At 38.8% G+C, this 27,626-nt stretch overlaps 1 protein-coding gene across 2 annotated transcripts in view; it reads left to right on the top strand.

Annotated features, from left to right (window-relative positions):
- Nucleotides 1–27,162, top strand: part of PITPNB (phosphatidylinositol transfer protein beta) — a 68,332-nt gene extending 41,170 nt beyond the window's left edge. The window contains exons 8-12 of one of the 2 annotated variants that reach the window (XM_003258030.3): nt 4,983–5,060; nt 18,615–18,725; nt 20,340–20,462; nt 23,888–23,973; nt 25,162–27,162. In XM_003258030.3, the coding sequence (XP_003258078.1) occupies nt 4,983–5,060; nt 18,615–18,725; nt 20,340–20,462; nt 23,888–23,935 (360 nt within the window). In that variant the 3' untranslated portion in view covers nt 23,936–23,973; nt 25,162–27,162. The remainder of the gene's footprint in view (nt 1–4,982; nt 5,061–18,614; nt 18,726–20,339; nt 20,463–23,887; nt 23,974–25,161) is intronic. The other variant, XM_003258031.3, reaches the window with a different exon arrangement.
- The last annotated feature ends 464 nt before the right edge of the window (nt 27,163–27,626 follow it).

The following is a 27,626-nucleotide window of genomic DNA, read 5'->3' as shown; positions in this document are numbered from 1 at the left end:
GAATGCTTCTGAATTGCTCTAAAACACTTCTGAACTGTTTAAACAGCCCTCCTGAGATCTTGTTACTCTATTAATTTGTGTAGCAAATCTTTTTTTCATAGATCATGCAAAGATAAACTTCAGCCCAGCCCCTGTCCGAATGATTATGTATTCCAAGGTAGTAGGACCTGAATTAATGAGATTTACTTATATTATATTAATGGTACTCTGTGGGAACCTGAAAGGTTGAGGAGTCACTGGGGAGATGTAATTAAAAATAGAAAAGAAAGCTGCTTATTTGAAAATAACTGTTGAAATCAGTTTCTTAAACAAGTTAGTAAATGTTATTTCTCTGTACATCTCTGTTACTTGCTTTTGCAAAATTTAATGCAAACATTTTTTTTAATGGGCTTACTTACTCTTTGGAGTCTCGCTTGAATTTTGTCAGCTCGAGTTAGTTATTCGTTTGGTATTAGGGTCAACAGTGATAGGATCCAGGAACTCATTTAGGTGCCACAATACTGGAAAATTCAGGGCAGTGCTAATAAATGATGTTTGTTATTTATCTTCATATTTAATTCAGCTTTATCCCCCATCCTGGGCTTTATTTTTAGGATGCGATTAGAGGAAATAAGCCTTGCTAAGTTGAACTGCAATACCCATGCATTTAAAACTTAATGATTATTTTTGAGCTATTTTAATAGACACCTAATTAATCATTGTATGCTAAAGGAAAGCATTTTATATAGCAAGCTGCAGGATCCTAATGTCTCTCTCAAGCTTTTGTGCTTGCCCAGTAAAACACGCCCTCTCCACAGGATAGAAAATAGGGGTTGATCTTTTATAAGCAGGTGCCAAGGAGTTGCTAATGCTTGTGGTTTGGGTCCTCTTTTCCTTGGTTTACACTTAGCCTCACCTCTGGTAACCCATGCATGGTTATTTAAGCAATTTCTGGTGTCTGGAGCTCATCTCAATTTTTCCACAAGCTGTCAAGAAACTCCTACCAGCCTGCCCCCCACCTCCTACTCACTACCCCATTCATAATTAGGAGTTAAATCTGGGCTCAGGGACATTCAGTTTGGCTCAGCACAGACAGATTTTGTACTTTCATTTTGGGGGGCGGCCACTATGCTCAAAGATTCATGAAACTAATATTCTTTGTATTCGAAATGAATCTGGTTTCTATTGAGAGTTTCTGTTAAGATCTGTAGTGAGTAACAGATGTACACCCAAGAGGTAGCACAACTTTAGTATTCCAGTGACAGAAAACAGTTATTTATAAGAAATTAATGAGTGTATTCTGTGACTCCAGTGTGGAGACTCAGTAATCCATTTATTTACCATATTACATTTTATTTTGTTCTCTGAAGGCTATCCTGTCTTTTTTTCTTAAATAAGAGTTTTCAATTAAATAGAGTTGTATTAACACTAATCCGAATATACCTTATGCTGATACTATTGTATTTTTTCGTTGTTCAGGCACTATTATTGGTGGAGCAAGTAGTGTCTAGGGATATTACACCTAACTTGATAATGATGGTTTTATTAAGCCCTTATCCTGGCCAGGCCTCTGGGCATTATACAGATAATTAAAATTGAATCTTAAAAAATTTTAAACACAATGCACCTTAGCAATAAGATTTTTCTACTTTTAAACATGATTTTAAAACCCATTTTAAAAATGCATTTCCTTGGCCTGGTGAATTTGCTCTCTTTTTTTTCCCAAGGATTACAGAAAGTGCATAGCAAATTCAGCCTTCAGAATACCCAGGAGCTGAAGACTCAAGTAGGCTACAGCTGTCTTCACCCACAGTATTCTAAAAGAACTAATGAGATGAGAAGTCTGCAGCTGGTGGCAAGCACAATAAACCATGAGCCAAGGGCTTCTCTTCATCAGAGCCTCCCCTTTCCCCATGGGATCCCGAAGGAGACAGAATACTAACAAAGCCAGCAGGCTGTCTCATTCCACACTATTGCTCATTTGCAGCTATAATTGGTAGCTGAGGTTGCATTCTGTATGCTGAAACTGTCATACATGAAGGAATATATTTGTTCATTGTGATACGGATATAAATTGGCCAGTTTTCAGATACAGCAAGACCAAACTAGGTACCCAACAGTGAAAATGTAGCAAAGACGATACTGTTCAAAAAATTAGGTGTTTGTTGTGGAAATACAAAACTGAGGTTGTTAAAAAACTACTTCCTGCTTCTTAATATCTTGCCACTTAATTCAGCTGATTAAACATTTACATATTCTTCATATTCAAAGTAACGTAAAACAGGAATTCCTGGGTTTTGACAAGATTTATTATTCTCATCTTTCAAAATTAAAGTGCTATTGTTAATAATTGGGTTTTGTTATGTTTTCAGTATAATATCTTTAATATTTTCTGCTTTGTATTCAAGAGGAGAAAAAGCAGAGAGGGGAAGACTTCATTTCATATATGCATATGTATATGTGTATGATATTTTACATACACACAGTTGTGCTTCATAGGAAAATCCACTTTTAATATCTCTAGTGCTGCGGCTTCTTGGTATTTTTGAAATGTGGTTTGATTGTCTGGCATTTGTTGACACCTTTTGCCATCATCCTGTGAGGTATACCAGAATGTGCCCAGGACTGAGGCTAAGGAGGCTTGAGTTGAAGTGCTGGAGTAGGTGAGCCCTGCCACTTCCTCATCAGACTGTGGTTTTAGCATCTGTCAAATGAAGGAGCTTGGGTGGTCTTTAAGGTTCACTTTACTTCTGTGATTCTGTGAATCCATAGTTCAGATTTTTCTCCTGTTAAACATGATTTTAAAATTCATTTTAAAAGTGCGTTTCCTTTGCTGGTTTTGTTTGGTTTTGATTCTGACAGTAATTGTCTCCATTCTCTGTTGGCAGTTAACAGGTACTTCCTGGGATTTGAGTTACCTGTTCTTTGCTTGCTTCTTTCTTTGTCCCAACTAGACTGATTCTTTAAGAGCTAGAACTGTGCTAGTTCTCCTTTACTTTATCTGTTTCCTTGAATTAGCTCTTATTAATAACATCCGGTGTGCTACCTGTGATATGGTGGCTGTTCAATAACTGTATTTTGATTGAGGGAAATGATGCTGAACGTGATTATTTGATACAATGTTAAATACTTTCAATGTTTGAAAAAAAATGAGCTTGGTTTTAGGTTTTTAATTCCAAGTCTCTGACCTAGAAGAAAATGTTTTATGGTGTTACAGGTTTATTTATGTTAATAGAGTAGCTTATTTCTCATTGTGAATCCAGGTCTTGAAACCACCTGTACACACAGTTGATTCTTTTGTCAATCAGAAGTGGAGTTATTCGTTTTTAGGATGCAGTTCAAAATTGTAGTTTAAGAATTCACACTTGCTGACAGTAACTGATCTTTCTGCTGCTTTGCCCAGACATAGGAAGTAAGTCCAGTTGTCCAGCTCCTTGCAGACTGTCCATCCCAGTTTGTCGTTCCTGGATAATGCTGATGCCTGTGGCTGTGCCACATTGCATATTGTAAAGCATTAAGACCCAGTATAGCCAGACCTATTTGCTGTTTAATAATTTGAGCTTATTGTTGGTCCTTTTTGTAGACAACCTTTAGAGAGGCTTCAAGTTCTGGGTCACATTTACACAGTTATCTTTCTTTAAAGTTTTGTTTTCTCTCTGAACTGAACATTTTTCCTTCCTCACATAATTTGTTTGTAACTTTCTCTTTAGGAATTATTAACATGGCATATGCACTTACTGAGTAACTGTTGAGTTTTGAGTGGCTGCTTCTCAACGTGTTTTTTTGTTTTTTTTTTTATTTGTGGAAAGTTTGTACTATACTGTAGAGCATGTTCAGTTCTTGCTTTTGCTCGTACTGCCCTTATCTCTAGAACAGTGATTTTTAGTTAAGTTTTCATATCTGACTTATCTGGGCATTTTTTACTAAGTATGGGGTCTCTTCACGAATTCTGTGAAGGACCCCAGAGTCAGAAAATCTGCTCAAGAAGGAAGGGACTCTCCCCACCTCTCTCTCTTTGCAGTGTTTTAAACTGACCAACCGACCACGGTCAAGTTATTGTTGCAAGTCTCTTATTATTATTAATCTGGGCTCTAGCTCTTCAAAAATAATTTTATCTTTTCTTCTGGAGAGAGAGAGATTGTGTGTGTGTGTGTGTGTGTGTGTGTGTGTGTGTGTGTGTGTGTGTGTAATGACAAGAGAACTTCTGTAAAGCAGATAGATTTTAAAAGATTTTCTTTTTTCATTTCCTCCATTCTGTCAGGAAAAGGATATCCTAAGGGAAACAGAATTTGCACACAACTAGAACCCTGAATAAAACCTTCATTTTAGAGCCGTTCCTCTGTGGTATATAACTGAGGCAGTCCCGTGACACCCCTCCTTCGCCTCCTTTGACAGTGAGAGGCTGACGTGAGTGCAGTCCTTCTATGAGGAAGTCAAACCATGTGTACCCCAGGGCTCTCTGAACAAGGGTTTGGAGAGGCCAGTCAAGAAATTGCGATGTCCACCACAGACCCAGCTGTAGGAAGAGGTTGGGGATGCTGCAGAATCGGTAGTTCTGATTTTGTCCCCAGCCACAGTAGTTGCTCTGGCCAGCATTAACAGTCCAGTGTCGTCATCTACCTGTAGTGTCAAAACTGGGATGGGTATGTTTCATTCTTTGAATGTGATTATCCATATATCAAAATGTTTAAATTATTTAAAAAACTGTTGGAAGATTTGTTCTTGGAGACAGCTGTCCAGTAACCAGTCAGAATGGACTGCTAGTCCAGGACTTTTATTATTTCTTATTATGTAGTTATTTAGCCCAAGGTAAAAGTTTAAAGCAAAGGAAGCCAAACTGAAAACAATGTCTTAAAGAAGCAATTTTCTACTTTTACGCAAAAGCACAGTGAGTCTAATTGATTTCTGTCCTGTGTTTTGGTAGCTGCGAAGAGCTGTTCTGGCAAGGTTAAAGAATATTCTCTGGTTTTCTTCTCTGCCTCTGACTTTGTTTTGCCTTTCAGGACTACAAAGCTGATGAAGACCCAGCATTATTCCAGTCAGTCAAGACCAAGAGAGGCCCTTTGGGACCCAACTGGAAGGTACTGGATGCTGACCTTTCTGACAGGCAGAGTCTTGGCAACAGAATACTTGACAGGTCCTGAGTCTTGAAGAGCTGGTGACGTTTAAGTGAAAAATAGAAATGGCACAAAAATAGTTTTATTTGCGATAAGGACTTACAGCCAGTTGCAGTTGGCCAGCAAATCTGTGCTGCATTAACAAACAGAACAGAGCCAGACTGTCACTTTCAGCATAATGCTGCTCCAATAACTCTTAAAAGAGACAAGTGATTTAGTCTTTGGGGATTGTAATGTTCTCTTTTTGAGACCTGAAGCAGTATAAAAATCCATGTTAAATGAAGGTTTATAGTTTAACTTTAGTCTTAGTAAAAACTGAACAAGCTCCCTTCACCCAAGCTCATATTCCTGGACTTTTAATAGTTATATTTTTGGAAAGCAAGACACGAGCGAGCAATTTTTGTGGCAAGTAGTTTTTATTTTTGTTTTTGTTTTTTTTTTTTTGAGACGGAGTTTCCCTCTTGTTGCCCAGGCTGGGGTGCAGTGGCGCAATCTGGGCTCACTGCAGCCTCTGCCTCCCAGGTTGAAGTGATTCTCCTGCCTCAGCCTCCCGGGTAACTGGGATTACAGGCATGCGCCACCATGCCTGGCTAATTTTGTATTTTTAGTAGAGACGGGGTTTCTCCATGTTGGTCAGGCTGGTCTCGAACTCCCAGCCTCAGGTGATCCACCTGCCTTGGCCTCCCAAAGTGCTGGGATTACAGGCATGAGCCACTGCGCCCGGCTAAATAAAGTGCACACCTTTACTTTATTCATGGAAGTAAGGTAATGTCAAGGTAGTAATTTAAATTGCTATAGAAATATAATGCATTTTAAAGACATCTACTAAACTAAATGACAGATCCTTAAAGAAGTCTTAATGTGTTATTGGCAAGTTACTACAGCTAATTTGACAAGAGAAGAGCATAAAAACTTAAACATGCCCAGAGCGGAGTTTTCACTCACAGGGTCTTACTTGGTAACCAACCTGTCTGTGCTGAAGCCAGTTACAGGTCATCGATAAATGATGTCTAGGTACTAGTTGTTGCATGCAGATAGAGGATTATTGTTACAGCCCCACAGAGAACTCACTGAGTGGTTCTCCCTGGGTGTTAGACTGTTTTGTGGACTGTCTTGTGCATCAACTAAAAGGAAAAATGAATTTGACTTTGGTTTATAAGAAATGATTCATAACTATCTTATTTTCACTTTTGTTCTCTGGGTAGAGTTTAGTTCAAAATTCTCCCAGTTTTAATACTTAGCGTGTTAGGCCAATCTTGCATTATTATAAAGAACCTGAGATTGGGTAATATATAAAGAAAAGAGGCTTGGGCCAGGCATGGTGGCTCACGCCTGTAATCCCAGTACTTTGGGAGGCTGAGGCAGGTGGATCACCTGAGGTCAGGAGTTCAATACCAGCCTGGGCAACATGTTGAAACCCCATCTCTACTAAAAATCCAAAAATTAGCTGGATGCGGTGGTGCTTGCATGTAATCCCAGCTACTCAGGAGGCTGAGGCAGGAGAATCACTTGAACCTGGGAGGTAGAGGTTGCAGTGAGCTAAGATTGCACCACTGCACTCCAACCTGGGTGACAGAGTGAGACTCCGTCCCCCCAAAAAAAAAAGAAAAAGAGGTTTAATTGGCTCACGGTTTTGCACACTGTACAGGAAGCATAGTGCTGGTATCTGCTTTTGGGGAGGCTTCCGAAAGCTTACAGTCATGGTAGGCAAAGGAGGAGCAGGCGTCTCACATGGTGGAAGTGGGGCAGGGAAGTAAGTGTGCCATGCACTTTTATACAACCAGATCTCATGTGAACTCAGAGTGAGAGCTCACTTATCACCAGGGGGTGGCCCAAGCCATTCATGAAGGATCTGCACTCATGATCCAAACACCTGTTAGAGGCTTTACCTCTAACATTAGGGATTGCATTTCAACATTGGGGATTACATTTCAGCATGAGATTTGAGCAGGGACAAATTTCCAATCTATATTACCCAGAAAGTGATATATACCACTTATAAATTAACAAATTCAGCCTGCTTGATGTTAATTTGCTTTAATGGATTTAGAAAATGTCCCCACCCTTTTCCAGATTTCTAGCTTCAGACTTTAGAACTCAATCTTAGTTGGAGGAGAAGCCCTTTGAGATTTCACACTGGTCTTCTAAACAAGGACACCATGCCAGAGAGCAGCCCAGATGGTGGCTACCTCCACTGGTGCTGTAAACTTCTAAAAAAGTACATCTTGTTCCAGTGAGTAGTAGCTCTAGCTGACAATACTTTTACAGGGAGTAAAGGGGTATGAGGTTGAGACCCAGAGGTGAATTAAATATTGTATTTTCTTGAAATTATTAGCTTTTCAAGTATAAACATTAAAAGACAATGCTACATTATGTGGTGGGCTTTATGTTTGGGCTCAGATCCTTCCTGTAGGAACTCCTGATTTTATAACAGGCAGCAAAAGTAGTTTGATACTATGACTTCTACTGATTTCTAACTTTTTAGAAACTTGGAATATATACCAAGTCTGGCCTGATTTTTAACTGATATTGCTATGTCTTTTATTATTGACTAATGATTGAAATTCTAGAATAGGTTTAGTTCTTAGAAATAATGTGAATTTTATATTTCTGCAGATTGCAGAACTGCGGTTTTTTTCCATTTTCCCCCCTGTGTTAAACAGTAACTTATTAGGCTGGTAGGGTGCTGGTTGTTTCTGCCCATTTGCCTGTTGATTGTTCATTTTATCCAGATGGTGGTGGATCCAGCTACTCTTATAAATTGAGCTACTGCCTGATTGAATTTCTGTGAATTACTGTGATCTCAGAAATAACTAGTGCAGTCAAGAATAACTAATAATAATTAAGCCATCCACTTGCTGCTGTGGAGGGAAATAGAGTAAGAAGATAGCTGATAATATGGCATACAGGAAAATAGGAACCTTTGGACTTGATCTTACCAGTGTCTTCTGTAAACATGTTCAGCAGGCCCTCTGTGCCAATTACAGTCCTGGTGGAGGCACTGAGGGTAGCACTAGGGAACGATAATAGTTGGAAATTTTTATACTTCTGAAATGCAAGGAAGAAATAGGGAACAAACATGGTAATTATGGCTTAAAGGAAGAAGAAATCTTATTGTGGACCCGCTTAACCAGGGTTGTGTGGAAGAATGTTCTTATAGAAGAGCTGCCTGGTAGTTCCACAGTCTCTCTCTCAAAAGGCCTCCGTGAGCCATCCCACACATACCCTTCAGCAGAAACCTGCCTTACCAGTACAGATTCCAAAGTCTATTCAAAGCTAAATGCAAATCCTATGATTTCTTTGAAACTTTTCCTTACTTGTCTGATGGTGGTATTTTCCCTCTGAATTATTGCAGTATTTACTTCCTGTCTGCACCAGACTGACTGGGGTAAAGAAACTTTTCCTTGGTACCAGGTGCTATATACAAGGTTATATTTAATCTTTACAACCTTCCTGTGGTGTAAGTTCAGCTGCTTTATTTTATATAGTTGAGAAACTTGGGCAGAGAAACACACGTAATAGTTGTAGGAGAAACAGCACAATGTCTGCCATATCTGGAACACCTGATTTGGTGGTAGTTACAGCAGTGCGTAAGGTATGGAGATGTAGCAGGTTTTAACTCTTAATCCAGTGACTCCTAGATCACCATTCTGTACCTTTTATGCCCTGTTGCATCATTGGCAATTGTGTGACTCCCTATTCATGGTATTTGCCAGAATTTGATAATTTCTGTTACACTAGTGGTACGTTTTCAATGGTCAGGGAATCTGTAAGTGTCGGAGGCACTAAGGGAGATCCATTAAAAAGCCATTGGGAATCTACACAAGTTGTAACAACCCTCACTGTGAGCCTTGATTTCCACATCTCCAAAATGGAAATGATTTTAGTAACTACCTCAGAAGGTAGTTGTAAAGACTGGGTGAAATAATGTTAAGTTCCCCGCACAGAGGAAGTGCACAATCAATGTTAACTGTTATTGTCATCATGCTTTTGTCTTTTGTCTCTTGGGGTTGCTGAGATCTATAAATGTGCCCCTGTATTTATGACGTGTAATTCTTATCTGTCTAGTATCCAGAGAGTTCCCCTCATTCTAGAATGTGTTCCCCTCATTCTGGTATCTAGGGATTGATAAACACATCCGGGTTCACGTGTCTTTACCCCTCATGGTTATATATGTTTAATGAGTGATTTTATTTGGTCATCCATAAAGCAGAGAGCCACACGGTTTAGAGAGGATTCACTAGCTGAGGATGATGAGGTTGCTAAGGAATATATTTTCATATTTTCCACATTTGTTAAGAGTACAGACAATTTTTTTAGCCTATGATGTGATACATATCTTTTATTTTTAAAAAACTACAAACCCAGAGATGCAGGCCTCAGTTGTATACTTATTTTCCCTCTGAAGAAATAATTTTTAAAATCTGAGTGCATAAATTATATTTTTGTTACTTAGGGTTCAGCACTTGATGAAGTGACTGTGTGCATAGTAATAGGAAAGCGATTTATAACCTGATTAAGATTTTTGCTTCAAGGCAGAATTGTGCATTTCTGAAGGATGTAAATGTCTTACTTCTCTATAGCACTGTGTGCACGTGTGTTTGTGTGTGTGTGTGTGTGTGTTTGTGTGTGTGTGTACCTGTTTCCATTTGTTTTTAGCTTTTCAGTTTCCCTTCTCTGATTTGGGTGAGGAATTATCATTTTAATAGATTGAAACACTATCTTTGAAGATTATGGTTTCATTTTTATCCCATGGCAAGGGCTCATTTCTTCCTTCATTTAAGCCAGACACCTCTTGAAGATTTAAGCTTCTGTGTCTACAAATACATGATAGTTAATAATTAGGCTCTAAAGGTCTTTGTAAGAGGCTTTGTCAAAGCGTCTCTTCCTTAAAGGGCTTCATTTGTCTCGGAAGTCTTAGCCAGAGCTCTGAACTTTGGAATATATGAGGGGATCAGGTCAAATAAATAAGTTGATCCAGAAATTATGGTGGTTTTTAAATTATCTTTATGTACATGTTCTTTCTCATCATAAAGGCATGCCCCATTTGTCTTCTGTGTTAACTCTAGCCTGAGCAAATGCTCCAGCAGTCTGAGGTTGGCCTTTCAGGTTTTCATACTATTTAGCTGCTCAGTCAGCTTTAGACTCATTCTAGAACAGCCGTAGAGGCCATTCTGGATCCTTCATGCCAGTGGAGGGAAACCATATTTGTGCATTATAGAGATGTTAATTTGTTTACTGCCATGCTACCAAGATGTCTTTCTTTTTCTACCCCATGTCTGTGAAAAGATGTTGGTACCCTTGGTGTCAGTGACCTAAGATAAGGAAACTGCAAATTTTTTTTGGCCAGGGATAGGAGGAGTAGAAGTGAGTGATGAGGGAGAAGTTGAAATTCAGGTGTGGAAATCTCTTTTGAGACAGAGAGTGGCAGGAAAGCCACTCAGAGACTCAAGTGGCTTATGAGCAGTGTTTTTTACTTGTTAGCCGCCCTAGTGGAAAGACGGGGAGGTGCTCTCTTGTTTCTTAGCCTCGACATGTCTGTGAGGTCCAGGGAGGATACGAAGCATTTGAAAACATGTTCCCTCCCTGTAATCTCATATTTGAAACCCCATAGTGGGTGTCATAAAGAGGCTTAGTAATTAGTTTCTGGTTAGACCACATTTTGGATTATGTATAATAAAGCAGACCTTCAAGCATGGCTGATTTTTTTTTAATATCTAGTTTGATGACTACATTTTTTATTTGATTTTTAAAATAAATATATAGCACATGGTATGTACTAATTATATTAACTCCTACAGAAGATATCGAAAAAAAGCTGTTCCATGTCTTTAAGGAGCTAAGTGCCCAAAGAGTGAAACTGATTAATTCTAACCTTATCTTGGCTATGGAATGTCTGTTCTCAGACAGAGTTGAAGGATTCAGGCACAGACGAATGAATGTCTTATTCAGGTTCAAGAAGTGATTTGGCAGTGTGAGCTTCTTGCAGAGATTCTTCCAGACACTTCCAGAAACAAAGTTTTCTTCATGAGTTTCATTTGAAGGTGAACTTGGGGTTTTACTTGAAAATAGTGTCACTCCTGGAGTAATCAGACACAAGCATGAAGCATTTAACATAGTCCTCTTTAGTAAAATGGGTGTGAGCCACACAAAAAATTAAGTTTGGAGGAACATGGAAAATGTGACTGATTATCCTCTCACAGGCAGTAAGCTTTCCTGTCTGGATCTTATTTCGCCTATTTTTGTGAAACTAGATTAACCTACAATTAGTTCAGTCTTTTTTAACTCACATTTAATCTCACGTTTACTTCTTCCATTTAATATTTTCCATTTGCCCCACCAGATGGGACTCACCCACCTTTGAATGCCACTAGAGTCTTGCCGATGACCTTCTCATGGCTCCTGGTGTGTCTTGGGTCAGGGCGGTGGTTTATGTATTCCCTCTGTCTTCCTTCCCCCCACCTCCTCCATCTCCTGTTGTTCACACTGAATTTTAAACGATAGGCTTTGCGTCTGACTTACCTTGATATGGGTCAGTGCCAAGCAGGGAGGTTTGCTCATAGTGGGGGCTTGTAAGTATTTGCTAGATTCAAGGTAACTACCTTAAACCAAATAAAAATCAAATATTGGACTTCCCATGTATTTACAGAAATATAATGTCCAATGTAGGTCTGTCCAAATGGCTACTAAAATAAATGGTTACCTAAATAAAGTTTAGGTTACCTAAATAAAGTTTAGGTTACCTAAATAAAGTTTAGGTTACCTAAATAGAGAGAATAGCTGAGTTGGGGAATGGGGTTCTGCTTGAAATTTCAGTACATAGACGTCACATATATTTTGTAATCTTGTGTTGATATTTACTGATGCACACACACTGGCAGCACTCCCAGCAGTGCATTTATTTTTAACTTTCTTGGTGAAATCTGGGTTGGAAACTTAACATCATAAAATCAGCAGCTGAAATTAAGCATTCACATTGCCTAAAATTGAAAAATGAAGACAGTTATGAGCCTTATAGAAACTGCTGTGTCTTTGCAAAGCATTAACTCTGGTTCAGTGTAGCACATACCTATTCCATCTTCATCCCAACACAGTTTTAAATAGGAAAAAGTATGTGTAAACTTGACAAGTCTCATGAAACTGAAGGGACTGTATTTTTAGAAAATACATTTCCAGAATGCCTTTGGATTCTTTTTAAAAAATGTTAAATCTCTTTTACGTTTGTTTATATTTGTTTGTCACAGATTCGAGAAACTAGTTCTTGTGGATAACATGCACTGATTGCTCACTCTTCCAGTTAAACACGCTGTGTTTTGTTTAGTTACATTATGTGCCTCTAGTATACATTATTCCCCCTAAGACCTCATCCACATACCTTAGAGTAACCTAATATGTGTTGTTAAATTAAAAACATGACTCGGGCTTGGGAGTTTCATTTACAGTTAGAAACATGAAATGTAAGGAATTCAGTGAATATACAAACTATTTAAATACAATTTTGGAAACATTTCGCAACTAGTGCTTACTATATTACAGATGAAATTTAAATTACGTAGCAATGAGTCAAAATTTGAGGTTCTTGTTAGCCCATGACATTCATCTTATAGAACTTTTGATTGTTCTCTTTGTAATCAACCATTCTTTACCTTTTTAAGTTGTCCTTTTAAATTTTCATGCTTTATGTAAAACTCAATTTATTAGCAAAATCATTTTATTTACTCTCAGATTAGGAAAGAGTTAACTGTTTTGTCTTAGAGGAGGAAAATGTTAGGTTTGGACTGGATTGGAGTTATGTATTAAAGATCTTAATTCAGATTTTGGTTTTATTTGCTTTGGGGTTATTTGTTAGCCAATGAAGAAGAAAGAATCAGAAAACATTTTTTTAAAACTTTATTTTAGGTTTGGAGGTACATGTGAAGGTTTGTTATGTAGGTAAACACATGTCATGGGGATTTGTTGTACATAGTATTTCTCACCGCCCGCTCCCCCCATACCCAATAGTTATCTTTTTTTGTTCCTCTCCCTCCTTTCACTCTCCGCACAACATTTGTATTTTTTTAAAGCCAGAGAGGAAGCTTTGCCTTGTCACAGGCTGTGAACCTCTTGAGAGCTGGGCAGAGATGCTGGAACTTCTTTGGGTCCTGTGGATTCTAGAACATTGCTCTGAGAGTGGGGTCCCAAATATTTGCCCCATTGAGATTTTTCACATTTTGAAGGTTACACATTTCTTCACTAGAATGTTGCTGATAACCTAGAAGAGTTGATCATTTTATTTTGCATGTATACGTTGTGATTGCTTTCAAGAAAAATTAAATATGGGATGGACTAAAGTTACGTATTAAAGATCTTAATTCAGCTTTTGATTTTGTTTAACTTTGTTTAGATTTATTAAATATCAGAAAAAAGAAGCCAAAAGCCAGATTGTTTATAGTGAAAGAAGAATGAAGACTTGAAATAGTACCCAGATAATTTAGGGTAAAGTCAGTCTTTGTCTGAAAATACTCTGCTGAGGGCAAAAAAACTTTTTTAGAGTCAATTTGTTTTTCAGCATATTAGGTTTTTTTAAATTTTTAAATGATAATTTTGAAAATAATTGTACACAAAAGAAAAACATTAGTTGTAGTCTCATTTAATTACTATTATTTGGTATATTTTCTGATTCCTGTAGTTTATTTTGTTAGGAATGTTTATACCATACAGAGATACCTATTTATATTAATTCTCCTTTTTTTCCTCCCACATTGTTGACTGTTATTTGAATTTTTTTTTTTTTTTTGAGAGTTTTTTTTGGCTTTTGCTGTTGTTTTCCAGGCTGGAGTGGCACAAAGTCAGCTCACTGCAACCTCTGCCTCCTGGGTGCAAACAATTCTCATGCCTCAGCCTCCCGAGTAACTGGGATTATAGGCACCCGCTACCGCGACCAGCTAATTTTTGTATTTTTAGTAGAGACGGGGTTTCACCATGTTGGCCAGGCTGATTTTGAACTCCTGACATCAGGTGATCCACCTGCCTCGGCCTCCCAAAGTACTGGGATTACAGGTGTGAACCACCGCATTGCTGGAAAAAAATGTTTTTTAATGGCTGTATGCATAATAGCCCATTGTATGGAAGGCCTATGAAGTATTTCACCTGTCTCCTGTAGTGGGTATTTCAGTTAATAATTAGTAAGTCCAGATTTTTGCTGTTAACAGATAAATCTGTGGTATCATTTCTTTACTTGGTTAATAAGATATGTTTCTGAAAGTGGAATTACCAGCTTAAAGGGTACAGGGTAGGATATGAACAGCTTTTAAGACTTTTTATTACCTAGTGTCAGATTTCACTCCAGAGAGATGATACCAAAAGGATTCTTTTAGGTTAATGTACGACATTCAGACATTTTCACTATTTTCTGTGCCATCATAAGTATGGAGACTTTCAAAACCATATTCTTAACTTAATCAGTACTTTTAAAAACTGTAGCTCACATTTAACAGATGACCCCCACAAATCATTTTGAGAATTGTGTGAGAACTTTTAGATACCATGTGTACGTTAACAATAATAATGATTGAAAGAAATGTATATAGCTTGTGTGTTCTCAACTTTCTTCTGGTAATATTTATGTTTTTAGGCAGCAGTCTGTTTAGTTGTTTGTTTTTTAGTTGGGTACGTGTTCTTCTCTGACGGGTTTTTTAAAAAATAATTACTTGTAAATTGGATGGAAAACAAAAATCATATTGGGACTGAATATACATTTTAGATCTGAAAAGAGCTTAGAGAACTGGTTTCTTTTTGTCCCATGGCTTATAGTTTCTAAAATGAATTTTATAGACCAGTGTTAATTTATGAATTACCAGTATTAATTGATTTGAGCAGCTTGCCAGAGTCACTAGAAAGAATGTGAGAAATAAACTTGGTTAATTGTTGAAGTCACGTATGTGTACTCTGTTCTTGGAGCTCAAGTTTAGTGTAGGCATATTTGTATTACATTTAGCTTACTCCTTTAATTAGAACCATGCTTCATCCCACTGCTTTTATAAAATTGCTGGAGAATTCTGAAGCGTCAGTGTTCTAGGTACACCCAAGATTTTCATTTAGTACAAGGTGTCCAATGATTTGAAATTGTAAAAGAAAGCTTTCAGGAGCTCATAATTAATAGGACCTTCTAATGTTCAATCTGGAAAGTATCTTAGAGTTCATCAGTGGTTTGGTGGGGTACTCAGTCATAGAGGAAATTCACTATGGGTGGGTGGCAGGCAGGGGAATATTTTCTGAAGCCCAGTCATATTACAGAATAAAACACAAAATTGTAGGAAGTTTTAGAACAAGTCATTGGATGTCAAGGATATGTAATGTTTACCACCTACAGCCCTAGACCAATCCTGGCCCTCAAGGACCTTAGTTTGCTCACCCCTGCTTTTAGTTTTTCCTCAGTGGAGAATGAAAAGTCCCGATAGAGTCTAGTTTTCCTGTTACAGATGGAGAAACGAGGCCCAGAGAGAGGTTAAGGATCCTGCCCTTTGTTAAACAGGAAGTTACCTTGCAACCCGAGTCCCCTTACTCCTAGTCTAGTGCTACTGTTTGTCAGCTATATCTCACAATTAAGTGCCGTATTCTACATATACCCAAGTTGTATTGCATATGAGGATTTTCAGTGACATTCATTGAATTAGAAAGTACTTCAGCATTGGCTCATTGTTTATTGATCAGATGATCTGTGAAAGACCAACTTTGTTGTCATTTCAATAAAGCTGGGCACTTAGAAGCTAGCTGTGTCTTATGGAAGTCTTGTTGACTGCTTCTGCATCCAGGAGCCCAGCTTAAGTGCCAGGGGCCTGCAGAGCAGGGGGAGTAGTATGTAAATATTTGATTTTAGCCCAAGCCAGCATCCACAACAGGAGGATGTTTCCAGGGAGAGAATATTGACACCAAGGGCAGCATTATTTACATAATTATCCTCTTCTCTATTAGCTACATTTATGTCCCCTGACAGCACCTAGCACAGAGTAAAGGGTAAATGGTGCCCACTTAATACCTGCTGAATTGTATTACTAAAATATGGGTTTGTATGTGTATACACATACACATACACATACATCCTGAATTTTCACATTGGTACTCTGTTTTATGGGGGAAAAGTCATGGAAAAATAGAGCTAAGCTAGCCAAGATATTTTGTTAACAGAGCTCACCTGCAAGAGGACAGTTTATTATAATGTTTTTATTTAACTGCTTACTGGTGTTACCTCATTGATTTAGCCCATGTATCAGGTTATTCTTCAGAAGATGAAATGTTACTACAGAACACATATCTTGAGAAAAGTTGATCAATCATGTAGGACTCTGTAGAACATTCAGTCGCATTAATAATACCAAGATATAATTTTTCATATAGTATATCCCTAGAATTAACTTAAAACTGGGCCATGGTAGATAATGGGGAAAAATGAGGTCTGGTGCTTCAATCATATAAAGGAAAAATAATCTTGAGGTTTAGAATAAGACCTAGAAGTTAATCATTTTTTGAATGTATGTGACCGATTTGATAAAGAATCTTTGCTCACATGCAGCTTTTTGAAGGTGTGGGATGAGTTGAAGCTGGTAAGTTGAAGCTGACAAGCAGTGGTGGCAGCACCCAGTGGGACTGATCACTGGATCAGTGGTGAAGTCTGGGCACCACCGTTTGAAGACAGGGACAGTGGTGAAGAGGGAAGATTCCGTGGGAGAGGCTGCTTTGGCCTTTGACTCAGTGATTTAGTTTTTATAAAAGGGATCCCCGTCGTGTTGCACTGACTTTCTTCTCTTATGAGGCAATTTGTTTAAAACTGTCTTGCAGATTCAAAAGCGGTCAATACAACACTTATTAAAGAACAAGGGAAAGAGAGAACTAATGTGTATTAAGCCCTTCAGTCTCACCTACTAAGCACCTACTACACTGCGTTACTCAGTCCGCACAACCTCACAACAGTCCTAAGATGATGTCCCCCTTTTTTTTTTTAAAATCATCTTGTAAGCACACCAACACTGGGGCTTCAAGTTTACAGAATGGCTCTTTTCCCCAGACCATACGTGCATTCTGCCTCTGCTATCTGTGGTGCTTTGATATGTGCCTTCTGCAGTAGACTGAGCCCCTGAGGACAGGACCATGCCTGTGTTTGCTCACTGCTGTGAACCTGTTTCAGGCTTTTCTGGGTCAGCTCAGAAGTATTTTGGTCTTTTGCACACATCACCTTGGAAGTGGACCTGTATATTTAAGTCACTGATGTATGCTGCAAGCTCCTGGTTCACACCCACTCACTCCTTCCTGAAAATAAACATGCTAGTATATTGAACTCCCTAAGTAAGGCAAAGCCTCAGTAAGACTCACAGAAATCATCAATAATAACATAGGTTGCAGTGCCCCACCTCCCACCCCAGTTTATTTATTTCTTTATTATTATTTTGTGAGACGGAGTCTTGCTCTGTCGCTCAGGCTGGAGGGCAACGATGTGACCTCAGCTCACTGCAACCTCTGCCTCCTGAGTTCAGGTGATTCTCCTGTCTCTGCCTCCCTAGGAGCTGGGATTACAGGCTGCCACCACCACCCCCAGCAAATTTTTGCATTTTTTAGTGGAGACGGGGTTTCACCATGTTGGCCAGGCTGGTCTTGAACTCCTGACTTCAAGTGATCTGCCCACCTCGGCCTCCCAAAGTGCTGGGATTACAGGTGTGAGCCACAGTGCCCGGCCAATTTTTTTTTTTTTTTTTTTTTTTTTAGAAATGGAGTCTTGCTATCTTACCCAGGCTGGTCTCCTGCTGGACTCAGGTGATCCTCCCACCTCAGCCTCCCAAAGCTCTGGGATTACAGGCATGAGCCACTGTGCCCAGCATCTCTTGGCGCTTTAAAAAAATAGTTTATTTTCTCTTGTTTACCAGAACAAGTCCTGATTTGATTCCTGACTACACTATTAAAACTGTGAGGTGTGTAGTCATTTGTGGAAATTGAAGTCTGTATGTATAGGATTTACCTCCAAATATTTGGTAATTACAGATCATTTTTGCTGTTGCGTCACTTTTCATATCTCCCTTCTATTGAAAATACCTCAGTTAATAAACAGTGCAGCTCCACTTGCCAATATCTGAAGATACAGAAGAAGGCTGAACTTCCTTGTCATTTTTTATTGTGCCTCACCACATCCACAGTGGGAGTGCGGTAATGGTGTTATGAGAACCCTTACGTATTAAAGGCTCACTATTGGTTTGATGTGAATAGAATTTGGTATTTAATATGAAATCTGAATAGTGTAATTTGAGGCAGAACAACATACCTATTAAACTTTAGAGCTACGAAGTAACTTGGTCTGTGGAAGGAGGGTTTACAGCAGGGGAATACTGCGGCTTTTGCTAAAATGATTTCAAATTTTCAAATATCTGAATTAAACACATGAGATTGTAATTTTCTTCATGTATGTCTCTGATGTCGTTACACAACAGTCAATTTTAATGAAAACATAAATATTTAAGTCACAATGTCTCCTTTTCAATTTTTCTCATCTAGAAGGAGCTGGCAAACAGCCCTGACTGTCCCCAGATGTGTGCCTATAAGCTGGTGACCATCAAATTCAAGTGGTGGGGACTGCAAAGCAAAGTAGAAAACTTCATTCAAAAGGTAAAATCTGCTCAAAATGTGGCGACTTAGATTTAGGATGAGATCGGAGCTAGCTATTAATGGGATATCTTCTCTGTTGTTACTTTTTTCCTTCTTTATGATATGAAAATTATTGTCCCTACGTAATTCATTTCAGCCCTTCTTTATACCTCAAAGCAGCAAAGACAGATGGCAGCAGAGGTTTTAAGGAACTTTCTTTGGGGACAAGCACAGCAGCTCTTTGTTCAAAGTGCTTACCTTATGGTTTGCCCAGTGCTTCTGTAGAGAGCCCTTTCCCCATACAGCACATCCCCAAGAGGACCTGGTGTTCTGATCCTGGCTGGAGGGAGAGAGCGGGCCCAGCCTGCTGAAGGGCTCCCCTGCCCCATCTCAGCTGGACCCTTCCCCCTGCCCTCCATATCTCTCAGAATATATATGTGTGCCTTGTGCTGTCATAGGGGACGTCTTCTTTAGAGGTCTTTACTGAAAAATAGGCACACCCTGAACTAAGGTACACAATCTGAGGATCCAGATTCTACTTGTTTCTTTTTTATGTCTTCTTTATTAAAGTGAAAGTAACGTGGGCAGTTAGATCTAGGAGGAGGGGAGAATTGGAATTTTATAAATGCGCACGGTTGTTACTACCTAGGAATGTTGAAACATTTCCTTGGTATTTACTTTTCCTGTAGGGTGAATATTTGTTCTGTTATTATTATAAAGAAGCCCTCATTATATCTCAGATCTCCACAATTAGTTATGTCTGTTTCATCATAACTTTTCTATTTTTAAACTATAGCTGCTGTAATATTTTATAAGACAAGGATCTCAAAGTGCTGGAAACTTTGATTATTCATGGGCCCTGCTTACAGTAGGCATTCTGTAAATATTGGCATTCTTCCTTCCTCTTGGATCATAATCATAGATTAACAATCCAGTTCTGAGAAATAGAAGTCACACATGTAATTGATAAAGTCCTTTCTATTCATGGAAGAAGATTTTTAAGTTGAAGATTGTCCAGAAGTACTTTCTGTTCCATGCACTTTTTTCTCTTCTTGGGAAAGCTGAATAAAACTTAAATAATCCAGCAGTTGAAACCACTAATTATATACATGGTTTTTAAATATATTTATAATAGTGGCAGCAACATGTTGTGTAGAAAAATTGAGAGTTTGTAATGATTCTTAATTTAATAAAAGAACCCAGGACTCTTTTCTTTCAGTGCATTATTGTATTCCACCTCATAGTGGATGTTAAGAATGACAATATATAGTTTTATAGCAGAAGAAATCTAGTTGACCTTTGCTCATTGACATTTAGAAGAAGGTAAAAATAAATCAGGCCCAGCAGGAATGTGTTGGATTAGGTCATACACACCGCATTTTTTTAGTTTCTACGAGATCATGACACCTTTGCCTGGGAGATTATTTTTCATTTCACAGGGAAAGTTTTTTGTTGTTTGTTTAATTTTGCTGGACACGATAATAAAATGGAATTATGATTTCCACAAATCTACAGAGTAGTCTTTTTGAACCAGATGTGTAAATTTCATGGGTTAATTGGAACATGTAAAGTTAATGTGTCATTGATCTTAGGTTTTTGTCATCTTATGCTACTTTTTTGTTGTTGTTTTAAAAGCAAGAAAAACGGATATTTACAAACTTCCATCGCCAGCTTTTTTGTTGGATTGACAAGTGGATCGATCTCACGATGGAAGACATTAGGAGAATGGAAGACGAGACTCAGAAAGAACTAGAAACAGTAAGACTGGCTGTTCTATGGCAATTCTCTAATTTTCCTTTTTCTAAAACTGTATACATGCTTGGTAAATACAGGGTTAGAATTAGGAAGAGTGTTGCTAAAAGCCATTCCCTATTCTACTTATTCTCATCAAAATGGAGTTTCTTAGACACTGCTATTCCTTCACACATTCTGATCTCTCTTTTGTTGAGCATCTTGCATAAAGATAGACTAGAGTTTTCTCAGTCTAGAATTTGTTACCTGTTAAATATCTAATGGTTCTGTATTCTTTCTTACACACTAGCTTTAGTTCTGTATGCTGGTTCCTGGTTCACAGTCCTTTTAGACACTTTGTCAGACTAAGTTGCTTTTGGCTCAGTTTGTATCACAGCAAGCTTACAAATGTTAACATGATAAGTCCTAGTTCGCTTTTTTTGTAGAAAAGGTAAGGCTAATGGTATTGTTACTAATTCTGGAAATGCCTCCTCTGCTTCCCCCAACTAGCAGTGAATCCTTATTTCTTCCTAAGCTTTAGGCAGATTCAGGTGATCCTTGGGCAGGAGGTCAGCATGCCACAGTTCAGTGTTAACAGCCCATCCCAGCTGCTCCCCACCACCAGTGGGCAGGGCCGGCAGCCAGTGGGCGTCTTCTCTCTCCTCGGGATGGATTCTCCCCTGGCTTCCTCTTGCATGTGTCTGGTTTTGTTTTTGCCCTGGGCCATGCTTGTCTTCAGTTGGCAGTAAGGCCCCGTGGGTGAAACAAACCCAAGGAATGTCCAGGGCCTGCTAGTGGTTTCCATGTGGTCATCTCGAGTCCTGCCAGCAGGCCCAGTTTTGGAAGCCCTGCAGGTGTCAGCGTTTGACAAACGCCTGCGTGTGAGGCAGAAACTCCATTTAATCACAGGAGAATGGCAGCAAATCAGATTCTTTGGCACAAAAGGAAACCCATTTTTCTGGCACATAGCATCGTAAAGAATCTGTTTAAAATTGCTTACTTTTGGTGATTACAGCAGATCTGCTTCTAATTAGTTTTATATAAACCTTCTGAGAGGACTAGGACATATTTTCTTTATAAGGCAATAAAATATTTTAACCTTATCTTATACATAAAGTAAACTATAGGCAGACTCCAACTTATGAATGGATTTTGCTCCAAAAAATTTAAGTTGATTGTTTGAAATTTGGAACATATTTTCCCATAGAGACAATGTTATAAATTAGGGTTTGGTTTCTAGACTAGCCAGCATAAGCCTCTTTGACCCCAATTTCTCATATTAATATTAGGGCTCTGAGTTCTGGATATAGGGAATAGGGTGATGAGATGGCAAGAGCAGAAGATACCCCCCTCATTCCTTATTTTTAGTCTAGCCACAGGCAAAACATTTAAATAGGCAAGAGCAGGTCATGGGCACTTCCTACCTTTCTTTCTAGGCCTCTCTCCCACTTCTGTGTTCCCCTTTTTCAAGAGTCAGGTGCCTTTCTCTGACTCTTAACAAGCACCCACCTGGCCCTTGATACCCTATCCAGTTGTAGTCCCATTTGCCTTGTCTGGTTTCACTCCCTCCAAGTGCCCAAGGCTTCAGGAATACCTGCCAGCTCTGCCTTTGGCCCTTCCAAGCAGCTGGTGGGTGCCCACTGAACATGAAACAGAAGCAGCAAGAGACACCCATCCACGCTAAGCCCATAATGCAGTGCTGGCATTTCCAACAAGGATTTACCAACAGCTCAAACCCTTGGGAGAGAGCCCTTCTCTCAGTTTTTAATTTTTATGCTGAAGAACTGTGTGTCACATGGGGAAGAGTAGTTACCATTGACCAGGTGATAAGCCCTATCTGGTTTGGACTCTGAACCCTACCTATCTCTGGACCCCTTGGACAGAACTTGACTGAGATTTCTTCCCCCAGGGAAGTGCTCTTGCTTCCCTAACAAGTTCTCAGTCTCACGATACCTGAACACAGAATGGTCCCAGCCTCAACACGCTGTGACCCTCCGCTGTGGAGCTGGTGACTCTTGCTGTCACCTGTGGCAATGGGCCTGCAGATGCAGCTGCTGCTCCATGCAGATCAGTTATTTGTGAGTTGGGAATTGCACTCGAGAAGAAGGTATAAGATAGACAAGTAAAAGCCCAATTCCTTAGACAGTGTCACCATTCTTATACCTACATTGCTGAAACTGATTAACCCCCTCATAAAGCTGGTAGAAAATCTGTCATTGGTTCAGAGTGAGGGCACATAGCAGTTGCTTTGTCAAATATCTTAAAAACATTTTAAGACAAATTTCGCCATTAAGTGCTGCATCTTAACGTTGAATCCCATTGAAGTTATTTTGCTGTAGGTCATTGGGGAGTGCTTGATTCCACACACAGAATCAAGATGCTGCTGCTTTGAGTCCTAATGGTGGCTTTGTGAAAGCATCCTCAGAATCTGGGCAGCATCAAGCCTGCAGGCCAAGAATGCCTACCCAGAAAGCACCTGCCTCCTGAAGAGGCATCCCGTTTTAGAGTCCTCTTCACACACAGGAATTTCTTTTTCCTTGAGGTCCTGACCCCTGACACCTGATGATAGATTTTAATGATGTTATAATGCTCTTAATTCACAAATATTTTAAGAATTGGATTTCTTTCAAATGGGTTTTGGCTCTGGAGAGAACTAGCATCTTGAGAGGTTAAGCACACGAGGAATGCCCCTGCCTATGATCTGCAGGGAACTGCCCTGGGGTTGAGGCTCAGCAGCTGAAGGAGGACTTTAGGTTAACATTTTACCTGTTTGTTCTTAACTGACACTTCTGGTACGGGGGTGGGGGCGAGGATGTGTTGAGTTTTAACGTATTTATTGCATTTATTTGTTTTCTGTTCATTTGGTTTTTTGTTTTCTCATTGAGTTGTGTCGCTTGTCTGGAGGCTATTGTTATGAATGCCTGTCCTTTCTAATACATCTGTGTGCCCTTCATGGTTTGCCATACATTGTTTCTTTGCTTGCCTTTTCTCCCTTTCATTCTCCCTCCTTTCAGTAAACTTCCTTTAAAGGACTCCACTGAGAGACCCTGTTCTCAGAAGCAGCAAAGAGGTGTGGCCCACACCCTCATGGCTTCCTTGTCTGGCCTAGGGACTATACAAATATGGACCAGACCCTTGGGGCATTTTCTCACATTATATTGGCAAATTATTTACCCATTGGCTGTTTTTCATAATTTTTTATCAGTCTGCAGGCTTTTGTTTTTTACAGTTAAGGATAGATAAACCTTTTCTGTGCTAAGAAAAGCCTTTTGCAAGAATGTCTTTAAACCAAGGTTATTTGAGGGGCCTCAGAACTTCATTTTTAATGTGGATATGGTTATGAACAGTCAGCCGTCACTTCATAATCTCTTCTAGATCTTTTTTCTCCCCTTGCTTACTAACCCCTATTTAGAGTCTGATTTCAGCAGCTCACAATTTTATTTTACGTTTAGATGCGTAAGAGGGGTTCCGTTCGAGGCACGTCGGCTGCTGATGTCTAGATGAGTCCCCTGTAGGGTCAGAGACAATATCAAACTGTGTAAGTGAAGACCTGGGTAAAAAGATGTTTCAAAACCTGTACCTTTTTGGTGATGGGCAGTTAACTTGCTGAGCAGAAGCTCTAAGTGTTAAATGTGGTTTTATTTTTAGAATTTAAAAGGTAAATATTTTAGAAATTAATAGTGAACACTTATTATATAGTCTTTAAAATTTTTACCTGTGGACCAGGTTGAATTTAGTAATCCTGGGTTAGTTTTTAGTGTTATGGGTTAGAACCCAGCTGCCAGGTGCTCTTACTCATCATGTAGCACATTGTCCTAGAAGCTAGCTGATTTTTCAATACCGAGTTAATTGACCTGGTTCTTTGTAGAACCATTTGTGGTAAGGAAATATGCAAAATCACTTGAGATCAAATAAAGATCCTCTATCCCATACCATACGAGCCAACCTCAATAATTTATTTTGGCTGCAATATTTTCTGTGCACCAGAAAGTCTTCCTTGATGTTTCATCTTCAGTTATTACAGTTAGCTTTACTCTGCGTAAATGCACTTTAGTTTTAATTTATGGTATAAAACATTTCTGTGGTCTTATTTCTCTAACACATTATATGCCCATATAACACATTTTCCCAGAGATGCAAAAAAAAAAATCAAAATCTACCTCACAACTTGAAACCAGTGTGAGTAAACAAAAATCGACAGTATGCTGTCATCATTTGTTTATATTGAACTGTAATGTTTATTGTAAAGAACGAGATGTAACACTCCCCTCTCTCCACTGTGGTTCTTTGCTGCGCCACATGAGCTACCTGCTCTTTAATTTTTGAACATTGGGACGAATGAAATGTTCAGTTGTGAGAAAAGCTAGTTGTGCCAAATAAGAATGAAGTAACTCTTCCAAGATTCCCCCCAAACACTTTTAAATTCCATGTTCATTAAAAAAAAAAAAAATTTAAGTTATTGTTACTTTTGTTAAACTCTCCTAAGTTTTTGTGATTTATTTCTGCCTTGACTTTATTTTCCCCTCTGATGAGACAATATATTGTGGCATTAGTAGTAAGACCAAAATCTTTTTAAACAGATGAAAATTGTAAGATGCAGTAGTTGGGGTACATTTTCTGCCAAAAGTTTTGATGCATTTGGAGAGTGTGTATGACAAGCTGCTGTCTAACATTTCCTGTCTCTGTATTTTAACACATTTTGCACTGTCTTTCACTTTTCTTACAGTTACGTAATCAAGGTCAAGTGAGGGGAACAAGCGCAGCCAGTGATGAGTGAAGAAGAATCTGACCAGTATCTTGCAGTGTTGACGTTTCCCAGATGTGTGCTTGTGATGATACACACACATGCACAGGTTCTCAACCACGTGTGTATATATGTATGTGTGCATATGTCTGTAGCTGTATATAAAGCGCATGTAGAGCTACAGATCCTGATACACACACTTGTGTATATATGTACATACAGACATACTGAAGGGATTAGTACAATTTCTCCAAAGTACTGTACCTATCTTCAGCAAGAATGCAAAAGAAAATATTTTCAATATATATACCTGGAACAGATTTTAATAATTATCAGAGTAATACCATTAATGGACAAATTGACTGCAATGTAATACTAGCTGGTATGTTTCATAAATGTCAAGTTGTGGACCAACATATATAGCCTTTTATTATTTTTCTCTTCTTTTAAGTCATTCTCTTATAAATTTTTATTTTAGTCCCATAACCAGTAGACTCCCACAGAAAATTTCTTCAAAATTTTTTGGTATTCCAATGAATCTAGGATGTAAACTCTGAATGTATTTATAACTATTTATTTCTGGATGGTCATTATCTTGTAGCCAAATTTGACAATATAAAGTAAGGAGCAAAGTTACAGGCCAGTTTTTACTTGTTTGCCCTGAGGGAAAAACCCTTTTAAAAAAAATTCTGGTTTTTATTGGATTTTTGTATTTTAAATTTCAAATATTTTTCTACGTCAAACCTAGCAAAAATGGAGATGACGGTTTCTGATTTATAATAAACACTAGACAATTTTCACGCTCCTATTAGGCAAACACATTGATGAAAAAATAGTCTTGATAGGATTGTAGGCTGTGTAGAAAAGCTGGAAATAGAGCACTTCATGGAGTCTTGTTTTGAAGATGACAGTTTTCTGTAACTACAGCTTGGAAACTATGCAAATAAATGGTCTAGATTCCTCAGAGCTCACATGATAGGATATAGTTAGTGATGACATTTTGCTCTTCTTGTGGAAACACACACTTCAAGGGGGAGATGGTGACTTTGAGATAGGAACAGTTTAAGATGCAGTGTGAGTCTGGCCTGCGTGTGGTGAGGAGGCCCCGCCAGGAGGCTGGTGGACCTCCGACTGTGGGATGTGCTCTCAAGTAGGACGTCATCAGAACAGATTCTGAATAGGCATCATGAGAATGCTGGTCAGAAACGGCTGCCACTTTTTTTTAAATTTAATTTTATTTTTTATTTAAAGGAAGGAACAATAGCTAGGTAAGATTTTTATCAGCTTTCTCTGTCTGAATCCAGTTTTTCCTCTGTCAGTCCTGGAAGCTTGAATAGAATTATATTGTTGAAGCCTTCAGGTCACAAACTGTCTTTTTTAACCTCGTGTCCCTCCTAAAACACGCCAACCCCTGCAGTCAAATCACATTAGTAATCTGATTTGCTGACAGTCCTGCCCTGCCTGCTCCTCGTTTTCCCACATGTCCTGCGTCCCTCCCCCACTGAAGTGATTTCAGTGAATCAGACAAGGAAGGATGTGTAGGATCACTACTGCATTGCGATACCCTGTTATCCTCAGCAACAAAACCCACATTTCATACATCCTTTGTGTACTCAGGATAAAGACTGATGTTTACTCTCTGGGCACTGTTGTAAGATAGGTTTTTGTCAGAGCATAATCATTGTCTGCAAAGTGTTTGGCGCGAGGAAGATTATTGCTAATTTTGTGAAATAAAGAGTCTAGCCCTCTCCTTTTAATGAACTTAACTCTCGCTGGCATCTGTAGTATCATTGGGAGCTTAGGCGCACATGGAAATGAGAGCCCGGCGCATGGATTTTAATGTTTTTCTAACAACTGTGGAGATTTGAGGGAATGTGTGGTGAATGTAAAATACCTAGTTTACTTGGCAGTCTCTTGTGTAAATTACAGTAAAACAAAGTAAATGAAATTTAAACAAAAAATAAATTTGATCACAAAATGCCACTTGTGTGCTTGAGTGGTTGTTTCCCTGAGCCATGTCTGGTTCACAACGCCTCAGACCACTATTCTGTTTTTCAAGAATTCTGTAATTTGCAGCACTACCACTCTGGGAAAATTGTGTTGTTTTAACTGCAAACTCTTGTTCTTGAAATGTACCTGTGCCACACTAAGTGGTTACGTTTGATTTCTTAAGTAATTTTCTGTCTTTAAAAGCTAAGCAGTAAACTAAAGGATTATATATTATTAGTCTCAGCGGTTTTCGGATTTATTTTTAAAGGGGAAAACAGGGAAAACCCGTCGTATTTGTAAAGCACTTAGTAAGGATTTTGCCGTTTGTTTCTGATTGTTTGAAGATTAGGGCCTTTTGGTGTGGGGTCACCTTTTACCTCTCCGTTTAGGATTTAGCCCTTTCTAGTCTACTCTTTTTGTGCATGTCACAACCATATTCTTGTGGTTCTGGCTCACAT

Source organism: Nomascus leucogenys, chromosome 7b (assembly GCF_006542625.1).
Source record: "Nomascus leucogenys isolate Asia chromosome 7b, Asia_NLE_v1, whole genome shotgun sequence".
NCBI classification, from domain to species: Eukaryota; Metazoa; Chordata; class Mammalia; order Primates; family Hylobatidae; genus Nomascus; species Nomascus leucogenys.
The sequence above is the reverse complement of the archived record's forward strand: the minus strand, read 5'-3'. Positions and strand labels throughout refer to the sequence as shown.